Source organism: Oncorhynchus clarkii, chromosome 2, assembly GCF_045791955.1.
Source record: "Oncorhynchus clarkii lewisi isolate Uvic-CL-2024 chromosome 2, UVic_Ocla_1.0, whole genome shotgun sequence".
Lineage (NCBI taxonomy): Eukaryota > Metazoa > Chordata > Actinopteri > Salmoniformes > Salmonidae > Oncorhynchus > Oncorhynchus clarkii.
In genome coordinates, this window is record NC_092148.1 from 39,712,587 (window position 1) to 39,738,163 (window position 25,577).

At 41.6% G+C, this 25,577-nt stretch overlaps 1 protein-coding gene across 1 annotated transcript in view; it reads right to left on the reverse strand.

Moving 5' to 3' along the window:
• Positions 1–25,577, reverse strand: part of LOC139367905 (beta-1,4-N-acetyl-galactosaminyl transferase 4a) — a 455,096-nt gene that overhangs the window by 129,998 nt on the left and 299,521 nt on the right. The window contains exons 4-6 of the mRNA XM_071106283.1: positions 25,292–25,387; positions 25,076–25,166; positions 23,420–23,520 (exon numbers count right to left, since the gene is read on the reverse strand). Of these exons, the coding sequence (XP_070962384.1) occupies positions 23,420–23,520; positions 25,076–25,166; positions 25,292–25,387 (288 nt within the window). The remainder of the gene's footprint in view (positions 1–23,419; positions 23,521–25,075; positions 25,167–25,291; positions 25,388–25,577) is intronic.

Consider the following 25,577-nt stretch of genomic DNA (forward strand, 5'->3'; position numbering starts at 1 on the left):
CCCAGCTCTCTTCAGGTCATTGACGAGGTCCTGCCGTATAGTTCTGGGTTGATTACTCACATTCCTCATGATCATTGATACCCCACGAGGTGAGATCTTGCATGGAGCCCCAGACCGAGGGTGATTGACCACCATCTTGAACTTCTTCCATTTTCTAATAATTGCACCAACAGCTGTTGCCTTTTTTTTTTTTTTTTTTACCTTTATTTTACTAGGCAAGTCAGTTAAGAACAAATTCTTATTTTCAATGACGGCCTAGGAACAGTGGGTTAACTGCCTGTTCAGGGGCAGAACGACAGACTTTGTACCTTTGTCAGCTCGGGGATTTGAACTTGCAACCTTTCGGTTACTAGTCCAATGCTCTAACCACTAGGCTACCCTGCCTGCAGCTTCTCACCAAGCTGCTTGCCTATTGTCCTGTAGCCCATCCCAGCCTTGTGCAGGTATACAATTTTACCCCTGATGTCCTTACACAGCTCTCTGGTCTTGGCCATTGTGGAGGTTGGAGTTTGTTTGATCGAGTGTGTGGACAAGTGTCTTTTATACAGGTAACGAGTTCAAACAGATGCAGTTCATACAGGTAATGAGTGGAGAACAGGAGGGCTTCTTAAAGAAAAACTAACAGGTCTGTGAGAGCCGGAATTCTTACTGGTTGGTAGGTGATCAAATACTTATGTCATGCAATAAAATGCAAATTAATTACTTAAAAATCATACAATGTGATTTTCTGGATTTTTGTTTTAGATTCTGTCTCTCACAGTTGAAGTGTACCTATGATAAAAATTACAGACCTCTACATGCTTTGTAAGTAGGAAAACCTGAAAAATCGGCAGTGTATCAAATACTTTTCTCCCCACTGTATATCAGGGATGGGTAACTGGCGGCCCGCGGGACGCATGCCCCCTCCCACCCCTCCTTTGCCCTCAGAACAGCCTCAATTTGTCGGGGCATTAAAGCCTTCCACAGGGATGCTGGCCCATGTTGACTCAAATGATTCCCACAGTTGTGTTGTATCATTACACACACACACACACACACACACACACACACACACACACACACACATGATGTGATGGAGGAATGAAGTTGTATTATTCAAAGCAGAGCTCTCTTAAGCTCCTCTCAAGCATTCACTCACTGCATCCCAAATGGATCTCTAATTCCTAAATAGTGCACTACTTTTGACTAGGGCCCACACCTCTGTCTGTGTCCTTGATGGCTTAAACCTGATCACCAGCTTGGCATCATGAATGAAAAACGTCATTACAGGGCAGAGGATTAAGAATTGTGCCACAAGGTAAATTAATGGAAGAACAAACTGGAGGGATATGAGAATGTTTTCGGGCCACGTTTGGAGGACAGTGAACCGGTTCATATCAAAAATACTTTTCTATGCATCCATTTGTTATTGGGATCCCATTCACTCCATATAAACCGGTATGCTGTCACTACTAGCAGTAGATCTGTTATACAATTGTTATAGCAATAGCATAATATTCATAATAGCAGTTACAGCATGTTTTTTTTGCAATCCTCTCCACCAACTCATACTAACACTCTTATAAAATAGCATGTCATTAAATAGTAGTATATGAGCTAAGAGCCCATTCCCTCCGTCCCAGCTTCCCTCACCTTTAGCTCCTACTGTATGCTGCACAGTTGAGAGACGCATCTATTGTTTTATTTAACCTTTATTTAACTAGGCAAGTCAGTTAGGATCAAATTCTTATTTACAATGATGGCCTACATTGGCCACGACGCTGGGCCAATCGGGCACTGCCCTATGGGACTCACAATCACAGTCGGTTGTGATACAACCTGAATTCAAACTGAGATGCAGTGCCTTGGACCGCTGCGCCACTCGGGAGCCAAATAAGAGAGGGAGAGTGATGGAGAATAGTAGAGAAAACCACAGGGGATCACTTCTTCCTCCAGAATACTGACTAAATTATTTGTTTTATTTATTTATTTAAAGGGGACACTGCACATTAATCAACATCAATATTACAATAATGCAACATCCATGTAAATGTAAAAAATAGAATTGTGCCGAGGTTAGCCAAAGCTAATTTGCCCCTGTAGTCGCAGGGCAGGTGAGGTCAATTACACAGCCACAATACAAATACTGACTAAAACAAAATGGAAATACATTACATCCAATAATATATCATTTTAACAACATCAACAACAACACTATCATCAACTGTCGTATTACATATACTGGGGGAGACCAGATGCTGCTGGAAGTGGTGTTGGAGGGCCAGTAGGAGGCACCCTTTCCTCTGGCCTAAAAAACATATCCCAATGCCCCAGGGCAGTGATTATCCCAATGCCCCAGGGCAGTGATTGGGGACATTGCCCTGTGTAGGGTGCCATCCTTCGGATGGGACGTTCAACGGGTGTCCTGACTCTCTGTGGTCACTAAAGTTCCCATGACACATTGTAAGAGTAGGGGTGTTAACACTAGTGTCCTGGCTAAATTCCCAGTCTGGCCCTCATGGCACCTAATCATCCCTAGTTTACAATTGGCTCATTCATCTTCTCTCCTCTGTAACTATTCCCCAGGTCGTTACTGTAAATGAGAGTGTGTTCCCATTTAAGTAATGGTTCAATAAAAATAAAACACACAAGAAACCAGAGATAATGTGTATAGATGAGCCATGTTTTCTATTTAAATGTAAAAGCACAATAATCAGTGCTTTTGTTTTCTATTTAAATGTAAAAGAGAAGTGAAAAAGAAAGGATGAGATTAAACAGATGAGAAATGAGAGATCGAGAGAGCCTGCCTGCCAGGAGCCTCTACGAGATGCCGGACTCATGAGGCTCCCCAGCGCCTCCTCTCTGCCCCACAGTCGCATCCCAGCCCATTAATTTCCTCAACCAGCCGAGGAAACTAACTAGAACCCTGCGGTTGCTGATCCGTAATGAAAGAATAAGGCCAGGATCACAGCGGGCTCAGCTTTAATTGTTAGTGTTGGCATTCTCTCTGGTTTGGAAGCAGGGGAGGGCATATTTTGTGGTGTAGTAACTGATCCCCCCTTCTTAGTTCGTACACACAGAGAGAGAGAGAGAGCTTATTTCTGGGCTGCTGTGTTGGTCTGACAGGAACACACACAGAGAATGTGCCTATGCACATGTATGCATGTTCATCTAGTCTACACACATGGAGATATGCTGGCATATTTCAACTGTCGTTCAAACTGTGCAATGTATAAGTTAGAGTATAATTTATTATATATTTTTGTCTTACATACAATACTGTGTGATGCCTGGGCTTCTTTCTGAAGTGGATTCTTGGAGAGAAAAATAATTCCTTGGCCTGCGTATGTCATTGTAGCAGAACTCTATACTGTGAACTGTATCCTTCTCAATGGATTGGACATTATGCTGCATTTCAAGCAGAAAATGACTCAAGAGGAGATGAATGGCAGTTTGATTTTGGAAATACACCTCCCACAGCTATAAAAGTGTTTCCTGAACTTACTGTATGTTTCTTTGGAATGGTACTTTCATCATGACCACCTCCCCCATCATCTGTTGATCACAAGTTCTCTTAGCTGCAGATTATTAAACCAGATAATGTTATTTATGCAAAGAAATTTGATATCCATTACTCCGAGTTAAAGGAAAGGTACTGCTTGGTGTAGCACATCATTTTTGACCAACCTTAACTTGGCGATGCAGTCTTGATTCGTAGAAACATGAATTTCATAAAATGTCTGTGTCCAGTTGCAGGGGATCAGTTTGTATTTAGAAAACGCTCAGTTATTAAAATAAATACTTTATTTGCTCCATGAAGTAATCCAACAATGTGTACGCCGCCATCTTGTATATTTCATGTCTTCTCTCATTGATCGAGACAGGTGTCTGTCATCATGACATGCGGCACTTTGGGGGGGGGGACGCTCACTTGTCTCGATCAATGACAGAACAATTGAAAAGGGGATACCTAGCCAGCTGTACAACTAAAATGTGTCTTCTGCACCTCTCTGAATCAGAGAGGTGAGGGGGGCTGCCTTAATCAACATCATCAGCACCCAGGGAAGAGCTGCCTTGCTCAGGGGCAGAACAACAGATTTTTACCTTGTCAGCTCAGGGATTCGATCCAGAAACCTTCCTTTTACTGTCCTAACGCTCCTACCCACCAGGCTACCTGCAACCCCGTATATTGTTGGATTACTTCATTGAGCAAAACAATTGTTTATTTTAACTCTGGAGCATTTTTTTTATTCAAACGGATGCCCTGCAACTGGACATGGACATTTTGAGACTCCTGTTTCGAGGAATCAAGGACAAAGACACCATTGCCAAGCTTAGGCTGTGCTACACGAAACAGTACCTATTCTGTAACTCCCAGTAATGGACACCAAAAATCTTTGGTTCAATGACAATATCTGCAAAAATCTGTAGCTACAGTTCTCTGCACTTCACTACATCTTAGACATACTAAAATTTACTGTTCATTCAGATTTTTGGGGGGCATGTTACTTTTACAATATAACATTCTTGTTGAATACCCAGTTACCTTTTTGAGTTAGCCTTAAATATTGTACACTCCCCTGTATTTTAGATTGACAAATCAACATTATTTGGATTTTTCTGAATGTCTGACATCTGTTTGATGCTACAGAGCCCTGTAGAGATTATATAAATATATTCTGTGAAAGCATAAAGGCAGACACATTTTTAGGAGATTGATATCCTTTATACAGCTTCAGTACACTGGCAATGGTGTTAGGCATGCTGGGCTGTGGAAGCAGAGTGCTTGTGGCGAATGGTCTTGTCCTGTCTGTGGTGTAAGGCCAGTTGGATAAGACTGCTGGAAGTGGTGTAGGGATCGTAGACCTTAACCACCAAGTGTTTGGACCTCTTGCAGAATATTTGCTGGCACTGCATGTCTCCTGGAAAGATATGGTTGTGTTGTTACCATTTTACAGTGCATTTGGAAAGTATTCAGACCCCTTGACTTTTTCCACATTTTGTTACGTTACAGCCTTATTGTAAAATTTATAAAATATTTTTTTTCCTCATCAATCTACACATAATACCCCCTAATGACAAAGCAAATTTGTTTTTTTAGAATTTTTAGCAAATGTATTTGAAATAAAAAAACAGAAAAATCACATTTACATAACTATTCAGACCCTTTACTTAGTACTTTACTGAAGCATCTTTGTCAGCGATTACAGCCTTGAGTCTTCTTGGGTACAGTGGTTCTTCCTTTAAAAATGTTGAGTTTATGCCATGACCATTAGTGGTAGATTGTGGCATTCTGTCATTGCACCACACTATCACAAGGGGGAGTTAGAACTCTGATCTATCGGTAGTCTAAACTGTGGCACAAATTGACTCTCTTTTTGTAAATTAATGGAAGTGTTTTCAGTCTGATAGTCTTTAATGAATAAATGTTTTGACTGTTTTGACCAAGTTAATCTGCTCATGGTGTGTGTGTTCAATTATTTTTGACATTGTGGTTACAATGAAGAATGTAAACAAAATAAAATCCTATTCATTTTGAATAATCAGATGCGTGTTGCAAGCTTTATTTTTCCTTATTTTATTTTTTACTAATTTATATTCTCTCCAGCGCCCACATCACTCACAGCCACATGGCCTCAACCTGCACCATTTTGTTTCTCTCTGTGGCCCACACGCACTTTAAACATTTGGATAATAAAGCATTTAAAGTATATTGAAGACAGAAGCCACCAGAGTTGAGTTGACAGAGTTCCGAGAGCTGATCTGTTATCCAACGATTATTATTATTATTAACCCTGCATTATAATGATATAAAAGCCCCTTAGATATTCTCACAGACCAGATTTGCCCTAACGAAAAGTGCCCCTTAGATATTCATTTAGAATCCTCCAATCCTCTCAATTTTATTAGATCTACAGTACAAGGACATTTTATTGATCTGCAATTATTTTCATTTAGAAGCCGCCTCTTAATGAGTTCCGAGAGCCGTGTCATACCAATTATTAGTGGATTATTCACTAATTAATAGCTTTGGATCAAAATAAATAAGTACCAACATTATTTCTTCTAGTCTTTAATAAATAATATTTTGACTGTTTTGAACAAGTTAATCTGCTCATGTTGTGTGTGTTCAAGTATTGCTATATTACGTTTTGGATCACAAAAAAAAGAAACATTTTACATTACCATGAAGTTTACCAATAAAATGGACTGACAGGGGTGTGGAAATACACGATATATATATCCCGAAATAAAGAAATTATCTCACACCAATAAATTGTAATAGAAAGTTAGCAAAAATAGATAAGATCTTCTACCATGGAAAGTAAAACACCTGTCTATTTGTGGAAAAATCCCCCTGATTAACTCTTTAGTCATATCACAGTTTACCTATTTCCTTATGGTTTTGCCTACACCTAGCGACCTGTTTAAAATATATGAGCAAAGACAACATTAAAAGGGCCTATTTATAAAATGAATAGGAATTTGGAGGGCAGACATTAGAAATGACTTTATCAATTGGAACCTTTACCAAGTGGAAGGGGGAAAAAGTAAGGAACTTGTCTGTCGGCCCTGCATTAAAGAACAAAAATGGTTAAATAAAATTGTGATAAATAAAAATATAAACCAGATTAATTTAACAACTTCTTAGGGCTGAGATCCCGCTAATGGGATCGATATGACAACAGCCAGTGAAAGTGCAGGGCACCAAATTCAAAACAACAGAAATCCCATAATTAAAATTCCGCAAACATAAAAGTATTTCACACCATTTTAAAGATACACTTCTTGTTAATCCCACCACAGTGTTTGATTTCAAATAGGCTTTACGGCGAAAGCACCACAAACAATTACGTTAGGTCAGAGCCAAGTCACAGAAAAACACAGCCATTTTTCCAGCCAAAGAGGAGAGGAGCCACAAAAATCCGAAGTAGAGATAGAATGAATCACTAACCTTTGATGATCTTCATCAGATGACACTCATAGGACTTTATGTTACACAATACATGTATGTTTTGTTCACTGACTCAAAGAGCCCTTATGAGCCCCTCCTTTACAGTAGAAGCCTCAAACAAGTTTCTAAAGACTGTTGACATCTGGTGGAAACCTTAGGAAGTGCAACATGACCAATATCCCACTGTATCTTCAATAGGGAATGAGTTGAAAAACGACAGATTTCCCACCTCGTTGGAATTTTTTCTCAGGTTTTTGCCTGCCATATGAGTTCTGTTATACTCACAGACATCATTCAAACTGTTTTAGAAACTTCAGAGTGTTTTCTATCCAAATATACCAGAAATATGTATATATTAGCAATTGGGACTGAGTAGCAGGCAGTTTACTCTGGGCACCTTATTCATCCAAGCTACTCAATACTGCCCCCAGCCATAAGAAGTTTAAGGACCAAAACAAATACAGCTATGCCAGATAGATTGCAAAATAGTTGGGAAGAAATGTCCGATGTACCGATTCTATGGCACATGGTTAATGAATTAACACCCAATTTCCTGTTCCTCCTGAAAGCTCTAATATTTAAAAAAAAGTCAAATGCATTCTCTCCATCGCCCACACGCACTTGAAACATTTGGATAATAAAGCATTTAAAGGCTGACATTGATTGATTTAAAAACTTCTGACAGCCAAAATTCTAACTCCACCCACACCTTTGGACATTTAAACATACCCAGAAGGCATGGATTATTATAACCTACTGCAGGCCTAAAACCTATGGGTGCAAACATCGTTTCCATGATGGGCTATTAGCTGGACAGTAGACTCTTTACAAAAGGATAGCTCAGCTAGGTGTGAAAAAAATCCCCCCAACTTGTAAAGTATTAAGTACTCTAAAGTTTTACATTTCTATCTACAAACATCATGCAACCGCAAAATGTCGGGTAAAGCATATACTGTACAGTATTTCTTCATCAACATCTTTATGTTTTCGTTAATAAAAGAATGATAAAAATACTTTCAAAATGCAGATGTTTATTTCAACTATCAGCAGGACAATACTCTTGCCGAGTTTAGAGACTTTAAATATATTAATGGATCCATAACGAATTACCATGGGAATACATTTCACTGAATGACATAGCATGGGGACTGGTCTTGATAAATCAATCAGATTTTTATTTGGAAATGTTAGGATTATTTTGCTCTTCACTATCACAATATTAAAAACATTCAAATGCATTCATGAATTAAATCGCTTTAGGCAACATGTTTCAGTTCATCTGATGAAGGTGCAGATGGGCCTATTTATACAATGAATCTAAAATTCGGAGGGCAGAAATGATTAAATATTAAAGCATTTAGACCTCTCACTACAGGCATCAGTCATACGAAAGTTGCACTTAAAAACCTCTTTATCCTACCCCCTCCTTTTTTGAACATTCTGTTAAAAATCGCGCAACATTTCAGCGTCCTGCTACTCATGCCAGGAATATAGTATATGCATATGATTAGTATGTGTGGATAGAAAACACTCTGAAGTTTCTAAAACTGGTTAAATCACGGCTGTGACTATAACAGAGCGTGTGTTTCATCGAAAAGCGCAAGAAAAACTGGTCACTGAAATCGGAAAAAAGTATCCATGCGCCCCTTTCATGGATTATTTAAAGGAAACCAAATTTAATATGGAGACGGATGCAATTCCTACAGCTTCCACACGATGTCGCCAAAAACGTCATTTTCATTGACAAAAATCCTTTGAGACATTACCAATAGATCCGTGATTCCATCCAGCCTACCTCAATCGATTTTGGAAGATTGAAAAATGGACACTGTTTTCTTTTGTAGCTGCTATTGAATACAGATCGCCCAGTGATCAATTTGACCGCTTATTAACGTTTACAAATACCTAAAGTTGGGTTATAAAAGTAGGTTGAAGTGTTTTGTCAAAGAATATAGGCAACTTATATAATTTTTAAACATGACGTTGCGTGTTGGAAGAGAGCTTTTTTCGTGATGCAGACAGGCTATACAAATGGATATTTTGGGCATTCATGGACGGATTTAAATCGGGAAAAAGACCAATTTGTGATGTTTATGGGACATATAGGAGTGCCAACAAAGAATATCATCAAAGGTAATGAATGTTTTATATTTTATTTCTGCGTTTTTGTGTAGCGCCGGCTACGCTAATTATTTTGTTTACGTCGCCTTCAGGCATTTTGGGGTGTTGCATGCTATCAGATAATAGCTTCTCATGCTTTCGCTGAAAAGCATTTTAAAAATCTGACTTGTTGGCTAGATTCACAACGAGTGTAGCTTTAATTCAATACCCTGCATGTATATTTTAATGAACGTTTGAGTTTTAACGAGTACATTTAGCATTTAGCGTAGCGCATTTGCATTTCCAGGTGCCTACTTGAGACGTCTGCGTCTCAAGTAGGAGCAAGAAGTTAAATCCAAACTGGTTCTCTAGCAAATTAGTAAGAACGTCTCACCCCATGTTCAAGAATGGCCTTTTCCCTTTCTTCAGATTACAACAGCTAATTTTCAGGTATTACAAAATATCATAATTCTTTTAACCAGACATAGAAAGTTGGTTGCAATTTCAGTTTAATCCACCAGAAAAGACAGATCAAATACTCCATCAAATATTGTGGTTAAAAACGTAATTTTTTGATAACATTTAAAAAAAGGTACAATCTTTGTAAATTATATCATAAATAGGACTGGTGGAGTTATGTCACACATGCAGCTAACACAAATATATGGAAATGTCTGCTCTGCCCAAAATTACAACCAAATAATTGCAGCATTACCGCAAAAATGGAAGAGGCAAGTGGAAGGGGAAAAACGTAAGGAACTTGTCTTTCAGCCCTGGACGCTATTAGGCCAATAGACACGACATGGTCCCAAAAACACCTTTCTGACATAGGGTCCAGCATATCTCTTGATGATGTCATTGAATGTCTCGCCAGCTTTGATCCATGCCTTGGCCTGCAGCACACACATTTCTTTGTTTGTCAGATGAATCATTGGGTCGAAGCTACAGAACAGTACAAAAGAAGAGAATACACATGGTTAATGTTATATATATATATAATCAAGTACACAGCATACCCAAATGATTCCCAATTAGAAGAGGTGGCTGAAGCCTTAACAAAGACCCACCATTGTTTCAGAGATAAAAGCATCCCACACCGGCCTTGATGGATGGAAACACTGCCTTAAGTACAAGATGGCATACTACCCCAAGTTTGACCGACTTGGATGCCCAGGAGTCCACGTCAACTTCATAAAATATAAGTGGCAAGGCCAGTGAAAGGCTGCCTCAAACAAAGAAACCAAGGAGGGCAGATTTCTGCCTAAACCACCCTAAAGGGAAAACCTCTTGACGGAAGTGAAAAGGAGGTACAACAAGATAGTGATCAATGAAAATAATTGAGTGAACCTTTCTCATACAGAAGACAGGAGGTGGTTCTGGACAAACCAATGATTGCTGAATCTGAAACAGATGGCCGGCATTGTTCAAAGTGAGCGAAGTAAGTAAAGTGACGTGCTAGATTGGTGTAACCGCTTGAACAATAAAATGTGTGATTTAAAGCTAGAATTCTTATTTGCTACTTAGAAATGAATGATATATACCCATTGATTCATTATCCTGCAGTTGAATGACCAAAAACACCTTCTAGTGGACCCATGGGTGGGATTTAATTAATGTTGTTTATAATTTAGTAATTAATCAAAATTTTTTTTTTCAACGAAAATCCGGGCTCTCAGCCAGCCAAATCACATGTTGAGATCTTTATCAGCCTTTCTCCCCTCCAACACAGGGCCATAAATCGTCAGCTGTCAGCAGGGGCATAAATCACCAGCCCCTACTCAGTCTTCCTCACATGTCAAAAGTGCACCAAAACTGAGAACCTCAACTCTGACAACTCCTTTTTCAATACACAAACAAAATGACCAACTTCAAAACTTGAATAAAAAAAATCAATATTATATATTATCCCTGCTCACATGTCAGCCTTTGAAACCCATGTACATCCGGTTTGATCACAACAATACATTTCCCAATAAACCACCAATAAGCCACTCTCTGTTTATTATCTATGCATAGCCACTTCACCTCTACAGACATGTACATATTACTGTTAGGAATTTTATGAATAATGACTAAACAATATTTACATTTAAATAGAACTATAATTAATTAAACTACCCTGTTTAACAATATCTGATAAATAATGTTAGTTCCTAAGAAAGAGGTTATGTAGCATTGATAAGGAACAATTGGAAATTATAACCATTGTGTAGGAAGGAATGTGTGTGTGTGTCTTAAGTAAGCAAAGAGGGTCATTAACCTGTGTTTGAACCGACTCAACTATAACTCTGTGGTGATCAAATAAGACAGTGAGAGCCCCTCCAGGTTTTCCGCATCTGGAACTGTCTGCTAAAGTGGTAATAAATTATGGTGAGACTTCAGGAGTTTATCCAGATATATTGTGTGTCATGTATGTGCGCCAGTGAGTTGGAATACATACAGTATTCATATGTGTAAGAGATCTTAAATTATCAACAAATACTGGTCCAATAATATTTTCAAATGTTGCAAAGAACCTGTAAGTACACTACCCTAATTTACATTTGTCAACTGCTTATTGCACGTATTCATGAATTATTCACATACAGTTGAAGTCGGAAATTTACATGCACCTTAGCCAAATACATTTAAACTCAGGTTTTCACAATTCCTGACATTTAATCCAAGTAAAAAATCCCTGTCTTAGGTCAGTTAGGACCACCACTTTATTTTAAGAATGTGACATTTCTGAGTAATAGTAGAGAGAATGATTTATTTCAGCTTTTATTTCTTTCATCACATTCCCAGTGGGCCCGAAGTTTACATACACTCAATTAGTATTTGGTAGCATTGCCTTCAAAATGTTTAACTTGGGTCAGACATTTTGGGTAGCCTTCCACGAGCTTCCCACAATAAGTTGGGTGAATTTTGGCCCATTCCTCCTGACAGAGCTGGTGTAACTGAGTCAGTTTTGTAGGCCTCCTTGCTCGCACACGCTTTTTCAGTTCAGCCCACAACTTTTCTATAGGATTGAGGTCAGGGTTTTGTGATGGCCACTCCAATACTTTGACTTTGTTGTCCTTAAGCCATTTTGACACAACTTGGAAGTATGCTTGGGGTCATTGTCCATTTGGAAGACCCATTTGCGACCAAGCTTTAACTTCCTGACTGATGTCTTGAGATGTTGCTTCAGTATACCCACATAATTTTCCTGCCTTATGATGCCAACTATTTTCTGAAGTGCACCAGTCTCTCCTGCAGCAAAGCACCCCCACAACATGATGCTGCCACTCCCGTGCTTCACGGTTGGGATGGTGTTCTTTGGCTTGCAAGCCTCCTCCTATTTCCTATCATAATGATGGTCATTATGGCCAAACAGTTATATTTTTGTTTCATCAGACCAGAGGACACTTCTCCAAAAAGTACGATCTTTGTCCCCATGTGCAGTTTCAAACCGTAGTCTGGCTTTTTTATGGCGGTATAAGAGGTCATCAGGTTATGTCGATATAGGACACATTTTACTGTGGATATAGATACTTTTGTACCTGTTTCCTCCAGCATCTTCACAAGGTCCTTTGCTGTTGTTCTGGGATTGATTTGCACGTTTCGCACCAAAGTACTGTCACGCCCTGACCTTAGAGAGCATTTTCATGCCTCTATTTGGTTTGGTCAGGGTGTGATTTGGGGTGGGCATTCTATGATTTTGTATTTCTATGTTTTGGCCGGGTATGGTTCTCAATCAGTGTGGGAAGTTAACTTTGTTTATGGCACTTAGCCCTTAAGCTTCATCTCTAGGAGACAGAAGGTGTCTCCTTCCTGAGCGGTATGACAGCTGCATGGTCCCATGGTGTTTATACTTGCATACTATTGTTTGTACAGATGAACGTGGCACCTTCAGGCATTTGGAAAATGCTCCCAAGGATTTGGCTAAGGTGTATGTAAACTTCCGACTTCAATTGTATGTATGCGCTAGAGCTTTGCACACTCTCATGAATGCAATAATTTACTTAGTCAAGATTTTGAGAGCGTACTAGTACCAAAAAGCATAATCTTATGTGGATGAATAAATATATTATGTGATCATGTAAAAAAACAAACACTTTATAATACATATTCTATTGAATAATTTCAACTCACCCCCCTTTAAACTTGTATTTTCATAATTTTTTACACTATTTCCTTGAAGGTAAAGTGCAGTTTAAGACAATTTGAGGGCACACCACTTGTTATCCACTGGATAGAGTACATGTATAATTCTACACAGACATGATGTTAGTAATCCCCATGCTCTGCCAACACCACCTGCACACACACACACACGCACACGCACACGCACACGCACACGCACACACACACACACACACACAAACTACTACATCCTATCACACATGAAGTGGATGCATTGTAAAATGTAATTGCCCTGCCGGTCTAGCATGGGGTTGTGAAGGAGTTGACCATGGAAAACTGTTGCACTTCAGAAACCCAGCAGCGTTGCAGTTCTTAACACAAACTGGTGTGCCTGGCACGTACTACCATACCCTGTGCTTAATTGTCAATTGGGAGGTGGAAAAATACAGAACAAAAAGCCAGAGAGGTGGGTGACCTGGGGGGCTCAGAGGTACCGGAACACATGAAAGAAAAATCCCTTGTAATAAAGCATTTCATGCATTATCATCGCTTTTGCGTACTGGCATAGAACAGTAAAGTAGAGAGAGGCACTTCCATTAATTGCACACCTGGGAAAAATGTTTAATAGCCTATGGTCCGGAAAAACGTTTTCCTTCTACATCATTTTAGATGACTGGAGACTTCAGCAGAATATTTATTAATAGCTTACAAATGATCGAAATGACAGGCTATACTGAAAATCTGAGATCAATAAAAACGACACTGTTTTGAATCCATCAATAGCCTAGGTGTGTGGAGACCCACATATTGTACAATATGAGGAGGAAATTATAGTCTTAAAAAAGCTTTCCAGTTTCATTGACTCACCCAATGAGGCGCAGGCCACTCACCAGCCATGGCCAATGCGCTCGTGACAAAAGCTTATCTCTCTCTTACTTTGTAAAACAATGATGTTAGCTCAAAAGGTCTATTTTGAAGTTGATAACTTGGTAGCCCACAGACAGATTATTATTCTCTTTTCAGCATGATCTGTGTTTTCCCGCAATTGTATTTGAAATATCGTGAAAGGCCTGTTTTGGATGACAGCAGTAATTCTATAACTTTGGCAAATGTATTTCAATTTATCAGGGGTGTTGCGGCACCTCCAGCACCCTTCCCACGACTATGATTCTATAAGGTAATAAATTATTAAGTACAACGCTGGAAAGATGGGAGTTTCATGCTCAGAGCAGGGATATGGAGAAAGATCACTTAAAGTGAATCTCATTCTAGTTCTGTGAGAAATGCAGGTGGCTTCTCTCTTTCACCACAGCAATGGCCACGCATTGGTCTATATAAATGTAAATAGTCCGGGTGGACATTTGATTAATTGTTCAGCAGTCTTATGGCTTGGGGGAAGAAGCTGTTAAGGAGTCTTTTGGACCTAGACTTGATGCTCCGATACCACTTGCCTTGCGGTAGCAGAGAGAACAGTCTATGACTTGGGAGACTGGAGTCTTTGACAATTTTTTGGGCCTTCCTCTGACACCGCCTAGTATATAGGTCTTGGATGGCAGGAAACTTGGCACCAGTGATGGACTGGGCCATACACACTACCCGCTGTAGCGCCTTACGGTCAGATGCCGAGCAGTTACCATACCAGGCAGTGATGCAACCGGTCAGGATGCAGCTATAGAATTTTTTGAGAATCTGGGGACCCATGCCAAAAAATGTTAGTCTCCTGAGGAGGAAAAGGTGGTGTCGTGCCCTCTTCACAACTGTCTTGGTGTGTTTGGACCATTATAGTTTGTTGGTGATGGGGACATCAAGGAACTTGAAACTCTGAACCTGCTCCACTACAGCCCCGTCGATGTTAATGGGAGCCTGTTTCAGCCCTCCTTTTCCTATAGTCCATGATCAGCTCCTTTGTCTTGCTCACACTGAGGGAGAGGTTTTTGTCCTGGCACCACACTGCCAGTTCTCTGACATCCTCCCTATAGGCTGTCTCATCGTTGTCAGTGATCAGGCCTAACACTGTTGTGTCGTCAGTAAACTTAATGATGGTGTTGGAGTTGTGCTTGGACATGCAGTTGTGGGTGAACAGGGAGTACAGGAGTGGACTAAGCATGCACCCCTGAGGGGCCCCAGTTTTGAGGATCAGTGTGGCAGATGTGTTGTTGCCTACTCTTACCACCTGGGGGCGGCCTGTTAGGAAGTCCAGGATCCAGTAGCAGAGGGATGTGTTTAGTCCCAGGGTCGTTAGCTTACTGATGAGCTTTGTGGGCACTATAGTGTTGAACACTGAGCTGTAGTCAATGAACAGCTTTCTCACATAGGTGTTCCTTTTGTCCAGGTAGGAAAGGGCAGTGTGGTGTGCAATTTAGATTGTGTCATATTTGGATCTGTGGTATGCGAATTGGAGTGGGTCTAGGGTTTCCGGCATGGTGGTGTTGATGTGAGCCATTTTAAAGCACTTCATGGCTACCGACATGAGTGCTACAGGGCGCTAATCATGTAGGCATGTTACTTTTGCTTTCTTAGGCACAGGGACTATGTTGGTCTGTTTGAAACATGTAGGAATTACAGACTCGTTCCGGGAAAGTATGAAAATGTCAGCGATGACAGTTGCCAGTTGGTCCGTGCATGCTTTGAGTACACGTTCTGGTAATCCTTCTGGCCCTGCGGCTTTGTGAATGTTGACCTGTTTAAAGATCTTGCTCACATTGGCAACGGAGAGAGTGATCACACAGTCATCCAGAATAGCTGGTGCTCTCATGCAAGCTTCAGTGTTGCTTGCCTTGATGCGAGCATAAAATGCTATTAGCTCGTTCGGTAGGCTCCCGTCATTGGGCAGCTCGCGGCTGGGTTTCCTGTTGTAGTCCTTAATAGTTTGCAAGCACTGCCACCTCCGATGAGCGTCAGAGCCGGTGTAGTTGGATTCAATCTTATTCCTGTATTAACTCTTTGCCTGTTTGATGGTTCGTCTGAGGGAATGGTGGGAGTTCTTACAAGCGTCTGGACTTGAAAGCGGGACTCTCTAGCCTTTAGCTCATTGTGGATGTTGCCTTCTGGCTTCTGGTTGGGATATGTACGTACGGTCACTGTGGGGACAACGTCGTCGATGCAATTACTGATGAAGACGGTTACTGAGGTGGTATACTCCTTAATGCCATTGGATGAATCCCAAAAGGTATTCCAGTCTGTGCTAGCAAAACAGTCCTGTAGCGTAACATCCGCGTCATCTGACCACTTCCGTATTGAGCAAGTCACTGGTACTTCAAATCAAATCAAATTTGATTTGTCACATACACATGGTTAGCAGATGTTAATGCGAGTGTAGCGAAATGCTTGTGCTTCTAGTTCCGACAATGCAGTAATAACCAACAAGTAATCTTGCTAACAATTCCAAAACTACTACCTTATACACACAAGTGTAAAGGGATAAAGAATATGTACATAAAGATATATGAATGAGTGATGGTACAGAGCGGCATAGGCAAGATACAGTAGATGGTATTGAGTACAGTATATACATATGAGTATGTAAACAAAGTGGCATAGTTAAAATGGCTAGTGATACATGTATTACATAAAGATGCAGTAGATGATATAGAGTACAGTATATACGTATACATATGAGATGAATAATGTAGGGTATGTAAACATTATATTAGATCGCATTGTTTAAAGTGGCTAGTGATATATTTTACATCATTTCCCATCAATTCCCATTATTAAAGTGGCTTAAGTCAGCGTGTTGGCAGCAGCCACTCAATGCTAGTGGTGGCTGTTTAACAGTCTGATGGCCTTGAGATAGAAGCTGTTTTTCAGTCTCTCGGTCCCAGCTTTGATGCACCTGTACTGACCTCGCCTTCTGGACGCTAGCGGGGTGAACAGGCAGTGGCTCGGGTGGTTGTTGTCCTTTATGATCTTTATGGCCTTCCTGTGACATCAGGTGGTGTAGGTGTCCTGGAGGGCAGGTAGTTTGCCCCCGGTGATGCGTTGTGCAGACCTCACTACCCTCTGGAGAGCCTTACGGTTGTGGGCGGAGCAGTTGCCGTACCAGGCGGTGATACAGCCCGACAGGATGCTCTCGATTGTGCATCTGTAGAAGTTTGTGAGTGCTTTTGGTGACAAGCCAAATTTCTTCAGCCTCCTGAGGTTGAAGAGGCGCTGCTGCGCCTTCTTCACGATGCTGTCTGTGTGGGTGGATCAATTCAGTTTGTCTGTGATGTGTACGCCGAGGAACTTAAAACTTACTATCCTCTCCACTACTGTTCCATCGATATGGATAGGGGGGTGTTCCCTCTGCTGTTTCCTGAAGTCCACAATCATCTCCTTAGTTTTGTTGACGTTGAGTGTGAGGTTATTTTCCTGACACCACACTCCGAGGGCCCTCACCTCCTCCCTGTAGGCCGTCTCGTCGTTGTTGGTAATCAAGCCTACCACTGTTGTGTCGTCTGCAAACGTGATGATTGAGTTGGAGGCGTGCGTGGCCACACAGTCGTGGGTGAACAGGGAGTACAGGAGAGGGCTCGGAACGCACCCTTGTGGGGCCCCAGTGTTGAGGATCAGCGGGGTGGAGATGTTGTTGCCTACCCTCACCACCTGGGGGCGGCCCGTCAAGAAGTCCAGTACCTAGTTGCACAGGGCGGGGTCGAGATCCAGGGTCTCGAGCTTGATGACGAGCTTGGAGGGCACTATGGTGTTAAATGCCGAGCTGTAGTCGATGAACAGCATTCTCACATAGGTATTCCTCTTGTCCAGATGGGTTAGGGCAGTGTGCAGTGTGGTTGAGATTGCATCGTCTGTGGACCTATTTGGGCGGTAAGCAAATTGGAGTGGGTCTAGGGTGTCAGGTAGGGTGGAGGTGATATGGTCCTTGACTAGTCTCTCAAAGCACTTCATGATGACGGAAGTGAGTGCTACGGGGCGGTAGTCGTTTAGCTCAGTTACCTTAGCTTTCTTGGGAACAGGAACAGGGGTGGCCCTCTTGAAGCATGTGGGAACAACAGACTGGGATAGGGATTGATTGAATATGTCCGTAAACACACCAGAAAGCTGGTCTGCACATGCTCTGAGGGCGCGGCTGGGGATGCCGTCTGGGCCTGCAGCCTTGCGAGGGTTAACATGTTTAAATGTTTTACTCACCTCGGCTGCAGTGAAGGAGAGTCTGCATGTTTTGGTTGCGTGCCGTGTCAGTGGCACTGTATTGTCCTCAAAGCGGGCAAAAAAGTTATTTAGTCTGCCTGGGAGTAAGACATCCTGGTCCTTGACGGGGCTGGTTTTCTTTTCGGAATCCGTGATTGACTGTAGACCCTGCCACATACCTCGTGTCTGAGCCGTTGAATTGAGATTCTACTTTGTCTCTATACTGACGCTTAGCTTGTTTGATTGCCTTGCGGAGGGAATAGCTACTGTTTGTATTCGGTCATGTTTCCGGTCACCTTGTCCTGATTAAAAGCAGTGGTTCGCGCTTTCAGTTTCACGCGAATGCTGCCATCAATCCACGGTTTCTGGTTTGGGAATGTTTTAATCGTTGCTATGGGAATGACATCTTCAACGCACATTCTAATGAACTCGCTCACCGAATCAGCGTATTTGTCAATGTTGTTGTTTGATGCAATACGAAACATATCCCAGTCCACGTGATGGAAGCAGTCTTGGAGTGTGGAATCAGATTGGTCGGACCAGCGTTGAACAGACCTCAGCGCGGGAGCTTCTTGTTTTAGTTTCTGTCTGTAGGCAGGGATCAACAAAATGGAGTCGTGGTCAGCTTTTCCGAAAGGAGAGCGGGGCAGGGCCTTATATGCGTCGCGGAAGTTAGAATAGCAATGATCCAAGGTTTTTCCAGCCCTGGTTGCGCAATCGAAATGCTGATACAATTTAGGGAGTCTTGTTTTCAGATTGGCCTTGTTAAAATCCCCAGCTACAATGAATTCAGCCACAGGATATATGGATTCCAGTTTGCATAGAGTCAAATAAAGTTTGTTCAGAGCCATCGATGTGTCTGCTTGGGGGGGAATATATACAGTTGTGATTATAATCGAAGAGAATTCCCTTGGTAGATAATGCGGTCGACATTTGATTGTGAGGAATTCTAAATCAGGTGAACAGAAGGACTTGAGTTCCTGTATGTTGTTGTGGCCACACCACGTCTCGTTAACCATAAATCATACGCCCCCGCCCCTCTTCTTACCAGAAAGATGTTTGTTTCTGTCGGCGCGATGCGTGGAGAAACCAGCTGGCTGCACCGACTCCGATAGCGTCTCTCCAGTGAGCCATGTTTCCGTGAAGCAAAGAACGTTACAGTCTCTGATGTCCCTCTGGAATGCTACCCTTGCTCGGATTTCATCAACCTTGTTGTCAAGAGACTGGACATTGGTGAGTAGAATGCTAGGGAGTGGCGCGTGATGTGCCCGTCTCCGGAGCCTGAACAGAAGACCGCTTCGTTTCCCCTTTTTACGAAGTCGTTTTTTTGGGTCGCCGGCTGGGATCCATTCCGTTGTCCTGGGTGAAAGGCAGAACACAGGATCCGCTTCGCGAAAGTCATATTCTTGGTCGTACTGATGGTGAGTTGACGCTGCTCTTATATTCAGTAGTTCTTCTCGACTGTATGTAATGAAACCTAAGATGACCTGGGGTACCAATGTAAGAAATAACACGTAAAAAAACAAAAAAATGCATAGTTTCCTAGGAACGCGAAGCGAGGCGGCCATCTCTGTCGGCGCCGGAAGTACTTGAGCAAGTCACTGGCAAGTCACCTGCTTTAGTTTTTGTTATAAGCAAGAATCAGGAGGATATAATTGTGGTCAGATTTGCCAAATGGAGGGCGAGGGAGAGGTGGTCTAGAGGTGGTCTAGAGTTTTTTTCCCTCTGGTTGCACATGTGACATGCTGGTAGAAATGAGGTAAAAATGGATTTAAGTTTGCCTGCATTAAAGGCCCACGTCCACTAGGAGCGGCACTTGTGGATGAGCATTTTTTTGTTTGCACATGGCCTTATACAGCTCGTTGAGTGCGGTCTTAGTGCCAGCATCGGTTTGTGGTGAATAGTTAACGGCTACAAATAATATAGATGAGAACTCTCTCTTAGATAGTATGGTCTACAGCTTATCATGAGTTATTCGACCTCAGGCGAGCAATAACTCGAGACTTCTTTAATTCTAGACATCGCGCACCAGCAGTTATTGACTGTTAGACACACACCCCCGCACCTCGTCTTACCAGACGTAGCTGCTCTGTCCCGTCTCTGTCTCGCATCGGCAGGAAAACCCAGCCAGCTCTATATTATCCATGTTGTCGTTTGGCCACGTCTCGGTGAAACATAAGATAGTACAGTTTTTAATGGCCCGTTGGTAGGGTAGTCTTAATCGTAAATCGTCCCGTTTATTTTCCAATTAATGTTTATCAATAATATGGAGGGTAGTGGTGGTTTACCTATTTGCCCACAAATTCTCACATGGCACTCCACCCTCATCAACCTTTTCTCTGTCTTTTCTTCACGCGTATGACAGGGATTTGGACCTGGACTCGTCAAAGCAGTATAACCATCGCGTCGGACTCATTCAAAAATCTTCGTCGAGTTTGAGGTGAGTAATCGCTGTTCTGATGTTCAGAAGCTCTTTTCAGGTCACGAGAGATGGTAGATGCAACAATATGTACAAAATAAGTTATAAACAATGCGAAAAATAAACAAAATAGCACAGTTGGTTAGGAGCCCGTTAAATAGCAGCCATCCCTTCCGGCACCACTATCAATATAAGACTACAATGTTTTGCAAACCATGAACCCGGGCCAGCCCAACACAAATCAATTCTTAGAATATCAGGCACTGTTTTTTTACATTATGTTTTTGAGGGGGCAGCCAGGAAACTTGAGTCAACTTGAATTAACTGTGATTGCTTTTATTCAAATGTTTACAACAACAAAAAATACTAACAGTGAAAAAATACTAACAGTGACATGTTTCATGTCACAAGATGTACCAGATCCTGGCAAATGTGTTCCGGAACGAAACTGTGCAAAACTGAGAGGTACCGGACCCTGTTCTGACAGGATCTGGCTCAAATTAAGTAATGACCATACCCCGTTCAAAGGCACTTACATCTTTTGTCTTGCTCATTCACCTTCTGAAAGGCACACATACACAATCCATGCCTCAATTGTATTAATGCTTTAAAAGCCTTCTTTAACCTGTATCCTCCCCTTCATCTACACTGATTGAAGTGGATTTAACAAGTGACATCAATAAGGGATCATCGCTTTCACCTGGATTCTCCTGGCCAGTCTGTCATTCATAATGTTTTATACAATCAGTGTACATACACATACATACACACACACATATGTGCCTTGATCACTAGATAAAAAAAACTAGATTAAAGAATCAAAAAACAAATGGTAAGAAACCCATATTATACAGTGCCTTGCGAAAGTATTCGGCCCCCTTGAACTTCGCGACCTTTTGCCACATTTCAGGCTTCAAACATAAAGATATAAAACTGTATTTTTTTGTGAAGAATCAACAACAAGTGGGACACAATCATGAAGTGGAACAACATTTATTGGATATTTCAAACTTTTTTAACAAATCAAAAACTGAAAAATTGGGCGTGCAAAATTATTCAGCCCCTTTACTTTCAGTGCAGCAAACTCTCTCCAGAAGTTCAGTGAGGATCTCTGAATGATCCAATGTTGACCTAAATGACTAATGATGATAAATACAATCCACCTGTGTGTAATCAAGTCGCCGTATAAATGCACCTGCACTGTGATAGTCTCAGAGGTCTGTTAAAAGCGCAGAGAGCATCATGAAGAACAAGGAACTCACCAGGCAGGTCCGAGATACTGTTGTGAAGAAGTTTAAAGCCGGATTTGGATACAAAAAGATTTCCCAATCTTTAAACATCCCAAGGAGCACTGTGCAAGCGATAATATTGAAATGGAAGGAGTATCAGACCACTGCAAATCTACCAAGACCTGGCCGTCCCTCTAAACTTTCAGCTCATACAAGGAGAAGACTGATCAGAGATGCAGCCAAGAGGCCCATGATCACTTTGGATGAACTGCAGAGATCTACAGCTGAGGTGGGAGACTCTGTCCATAGGACAACAATCAGTCGTATAGTGCACAAATCTGGCCTTTATGGAAGAGTGGCAAGAAGAAAGCCATTTCTTAAAGATATCCATTAAAAGTGTTGTTTACAGTTTGCCACAAGCCACCTGGGAGACACACCAAACATGTGGAAGAAGGTGCTCTGGTCAGATGAAACCAAAATTGAACTTTTTGGCAACAATGCAAAACATTATGTTTGGCGTAAAAGCAACACAGCTGAACACACCATCCCCACTGTCAAACATGGTGGTGGTGGCATCATGGTTTGGCCCTGCTTTTCTTCAGCAGGGAAGATGGTTAAAATTGATGGGAAGATGGATGGAGCCAAATACAGGACCATTCTGGAAGAAACCCTGATGGAGTCTGCAAAAGACCTGAGACTGGGACGGAGATTTGTCTTCCAACAAGACAATGATCCAAAACATAAAGCAAAATCTACAATGGAATGGTTCAAAAATAAACATATCCAGGTGTTAGAATGGCCAAGTCAAAGTCCAGACCTGAATCCAATCGAGAATCTGTGGAAAGATCTGAAAACTGCTGTTCACAAATGCTCTCCATCCAACCTCACTGAGCTCGAGCTGTTTTGCAAGGAGGAATGGGGAAAAAAATTCAGTCTCTCGATGTGCAAAACTGATTGAGAGAGACATACCCCAAGCGACTTACAGCTGTAATCGCAGCAAAAGGTGGCGCTACAAAGTATTAACTTAAGGGGGCTGAATAATTTTGCACGCCCAATTTTTCAGTTTTTGATTTGTTAAAAAAGTTTGAAATATCCAATAAAAGTCGTTCCACTTCATGATTGTGTCCCACTTGTTGTTGATTCTTCACAAAAAAATACAGTTTTATATCTTTATGTTTGAAGCCTGAAATGTGGCAAAAGGTCGCAAAGTTCAAGGGGGCCGAATACTTTCGCAAGGCACTGTACATGTTATATCCCGTCACACCCCCTCTCACAAAAACCCCATACACGCCACCCTCATAAATCACAACGTTGACATGCAAAGTATCCTATATCCCTACTACTGTGATAGTACTGGTATATTTTAAAGGGATATTGTTCAGTGTTTTACCCTAATCTTAATCTGGAAAACTATCCCTTTAAGGGTGAATAGAAACTAAATGAAACATAATCGAAAGAAAATAATAGAATAGAATAGTTTGTGTTTGGTGCAGTCCTTACCTGTCCAACGTAGACCAGTAGTCTGGCATTTAGAGGGCTCTCGTCAGGACTCACCCAGAACTCAGAGTTATCATCTGACGACACCGAAAACTGGAAATCACCTGGGAAATAGAAATACAGTCAAAATGGTTAGTGTGTGTGTGTGTGTGTGTGTGTGTGTGTGTGTGTGTGTGTGTGTGTGTGTGTGTGTGTACAAGATGTGCGTTACTGAGGCAGGACTGACAGACACAGTGTCCTCAGTCCACACCTAGAGCCAGGCCCCAGCCTTCAGTAACTCTCTATATAACACTCTGTCAGTTGCTGTATGGGGATTTGGGGCCTGGTTCTGTAGCTATATTTATACAGCTGACCTCACTAAGAGACAGAGTGTGTGTGTGTGTGTGTGTGTGTGTGTGTGTGTGTGTGTGTGTGTGGCAACGGAGTAGCAGCGGCACAAGTACACAGTATGCTTCTGCTCTGGAGTTAAAGCTCAGAGGCCAAGACAGGAATGGCCAAAAACCACATAGACTGAGTGATAAGTGTGGTATGGTGGAGAAATTACAATATTATGTTATAATACTGTTATTGCATCAAATGGTTGTTTTATGCAACAGAATAGAGGATTATTATAACTCTATTGTGTTTGTGTGAATTGAAAGTGGGCCTCTGGGAGATTTAACACTGACAGTGGATTTACGATGGATTGGTGATAAAGACCGCATTCCATAGCATGATTAGTGTCTGTGTGACTGACTGTAAGGTACCAGGGAGAGATGGCTAAGGGCCAGACCCTGGTTTCTACACAATAAGGACAGTATTTACAGCAGATACAGTTGGCTGTGAATTATTAGTAACATTGTGACCCATTGCATACATCTGTTGTTTGTCATGAATGGACTTGGCTATAAAATGCTGTGGCTCAAACCAGCTGGTTGAGTTCTCGGTGATCACCTCCATGGGTGATTACTGACCAGCTCCATTACTGCAGTAATTAAATAATAAAGTTTGATTGTTCTGAAGAAATCTAAAAGTCTCTCCTTTTGATTACAATAATTCCACCACAGTGGTTTGATACTATGGGGTGTGTTGGGTGACTCTTAAAGGGACATTTCACTCAGAAACGGAAAGTAAAGTAATGTCAAGATGAAACTGTGTCCCACGACATCAATAGTGTAGATCGATAGTGTAGATCCAGCTGTACGCCTCAATCTCAAATGAATGGAAAAGATAAGCACTGTCTACTTTCTTGTTTTTGGAAAAACATATTTTCCATTCATTTGGAATGGAGGCATATAGCTGGATTTATACAACTGATGTCATTGGACATGGTTTCATCTTGACATTAGACTACTTTAGAGGTTGGAAAATGTCTGGAAACAATGTTTACTTATGAAATGTCCCTTTAACTGATACTATGGAGGTTATCCATCTAACCTTTTTGCAATAGCCCTTGAGAGGGTCTGAGAACCTCTGATAGGGTTCTACTAGGGGTACTTGTCAAAGGTCTCATTAGTGGATGGCATTTAGCCCAAGTTGAATTGAGTCAGTTGGTAGGGCACTTGGTGTAGTGTTGGGCACTTGGTTGGGCACAGATAGGCAACTCCACCCATGGGCACTTCATCTAATGGAACTCAACCTCTAGGGTGTAAGTAGAAAGTATGATTAGTGGTTTCTCACCATCTCTGTATGGATGAATGAAACCAAATATTCGGAGGCCGTAGTTCTTCCATTTTGGAGCCACAGCCAGCTTCTTCACCGTAGTTCTCGTCTGGAATGATAGACGTGTACAAACCATAAGATGAAGACCTGAACATGTCTGGCGGACGAACGGACAGACATAGAGAAGGCAGACAGACGGACGGACAAACAGACAGAGCTCTACAGTATACTCACATGGGGATATAGAGGAAAGTGCAGGTTCTTTCGGAGCTGGGCTACAGACGAGCCACACCAGTCCTCAAACACATGGAGGTTGGCCTGCCCTTTGAACTGTGGAGAGAGAGAGAGAGACCAGAGAGAAGGGACTCATTAAAATATATAATAACAATACTGTACTGTCACTTAACAGACATTTTTATCCTGACTTATAGTACAGTGAGTGCATATGTTTTCAGTGTGTGTGTGTGTGTGAGATCCTTTAGGGAACTGAACGAGCAGCATTGGCATGGCTAGCATCACA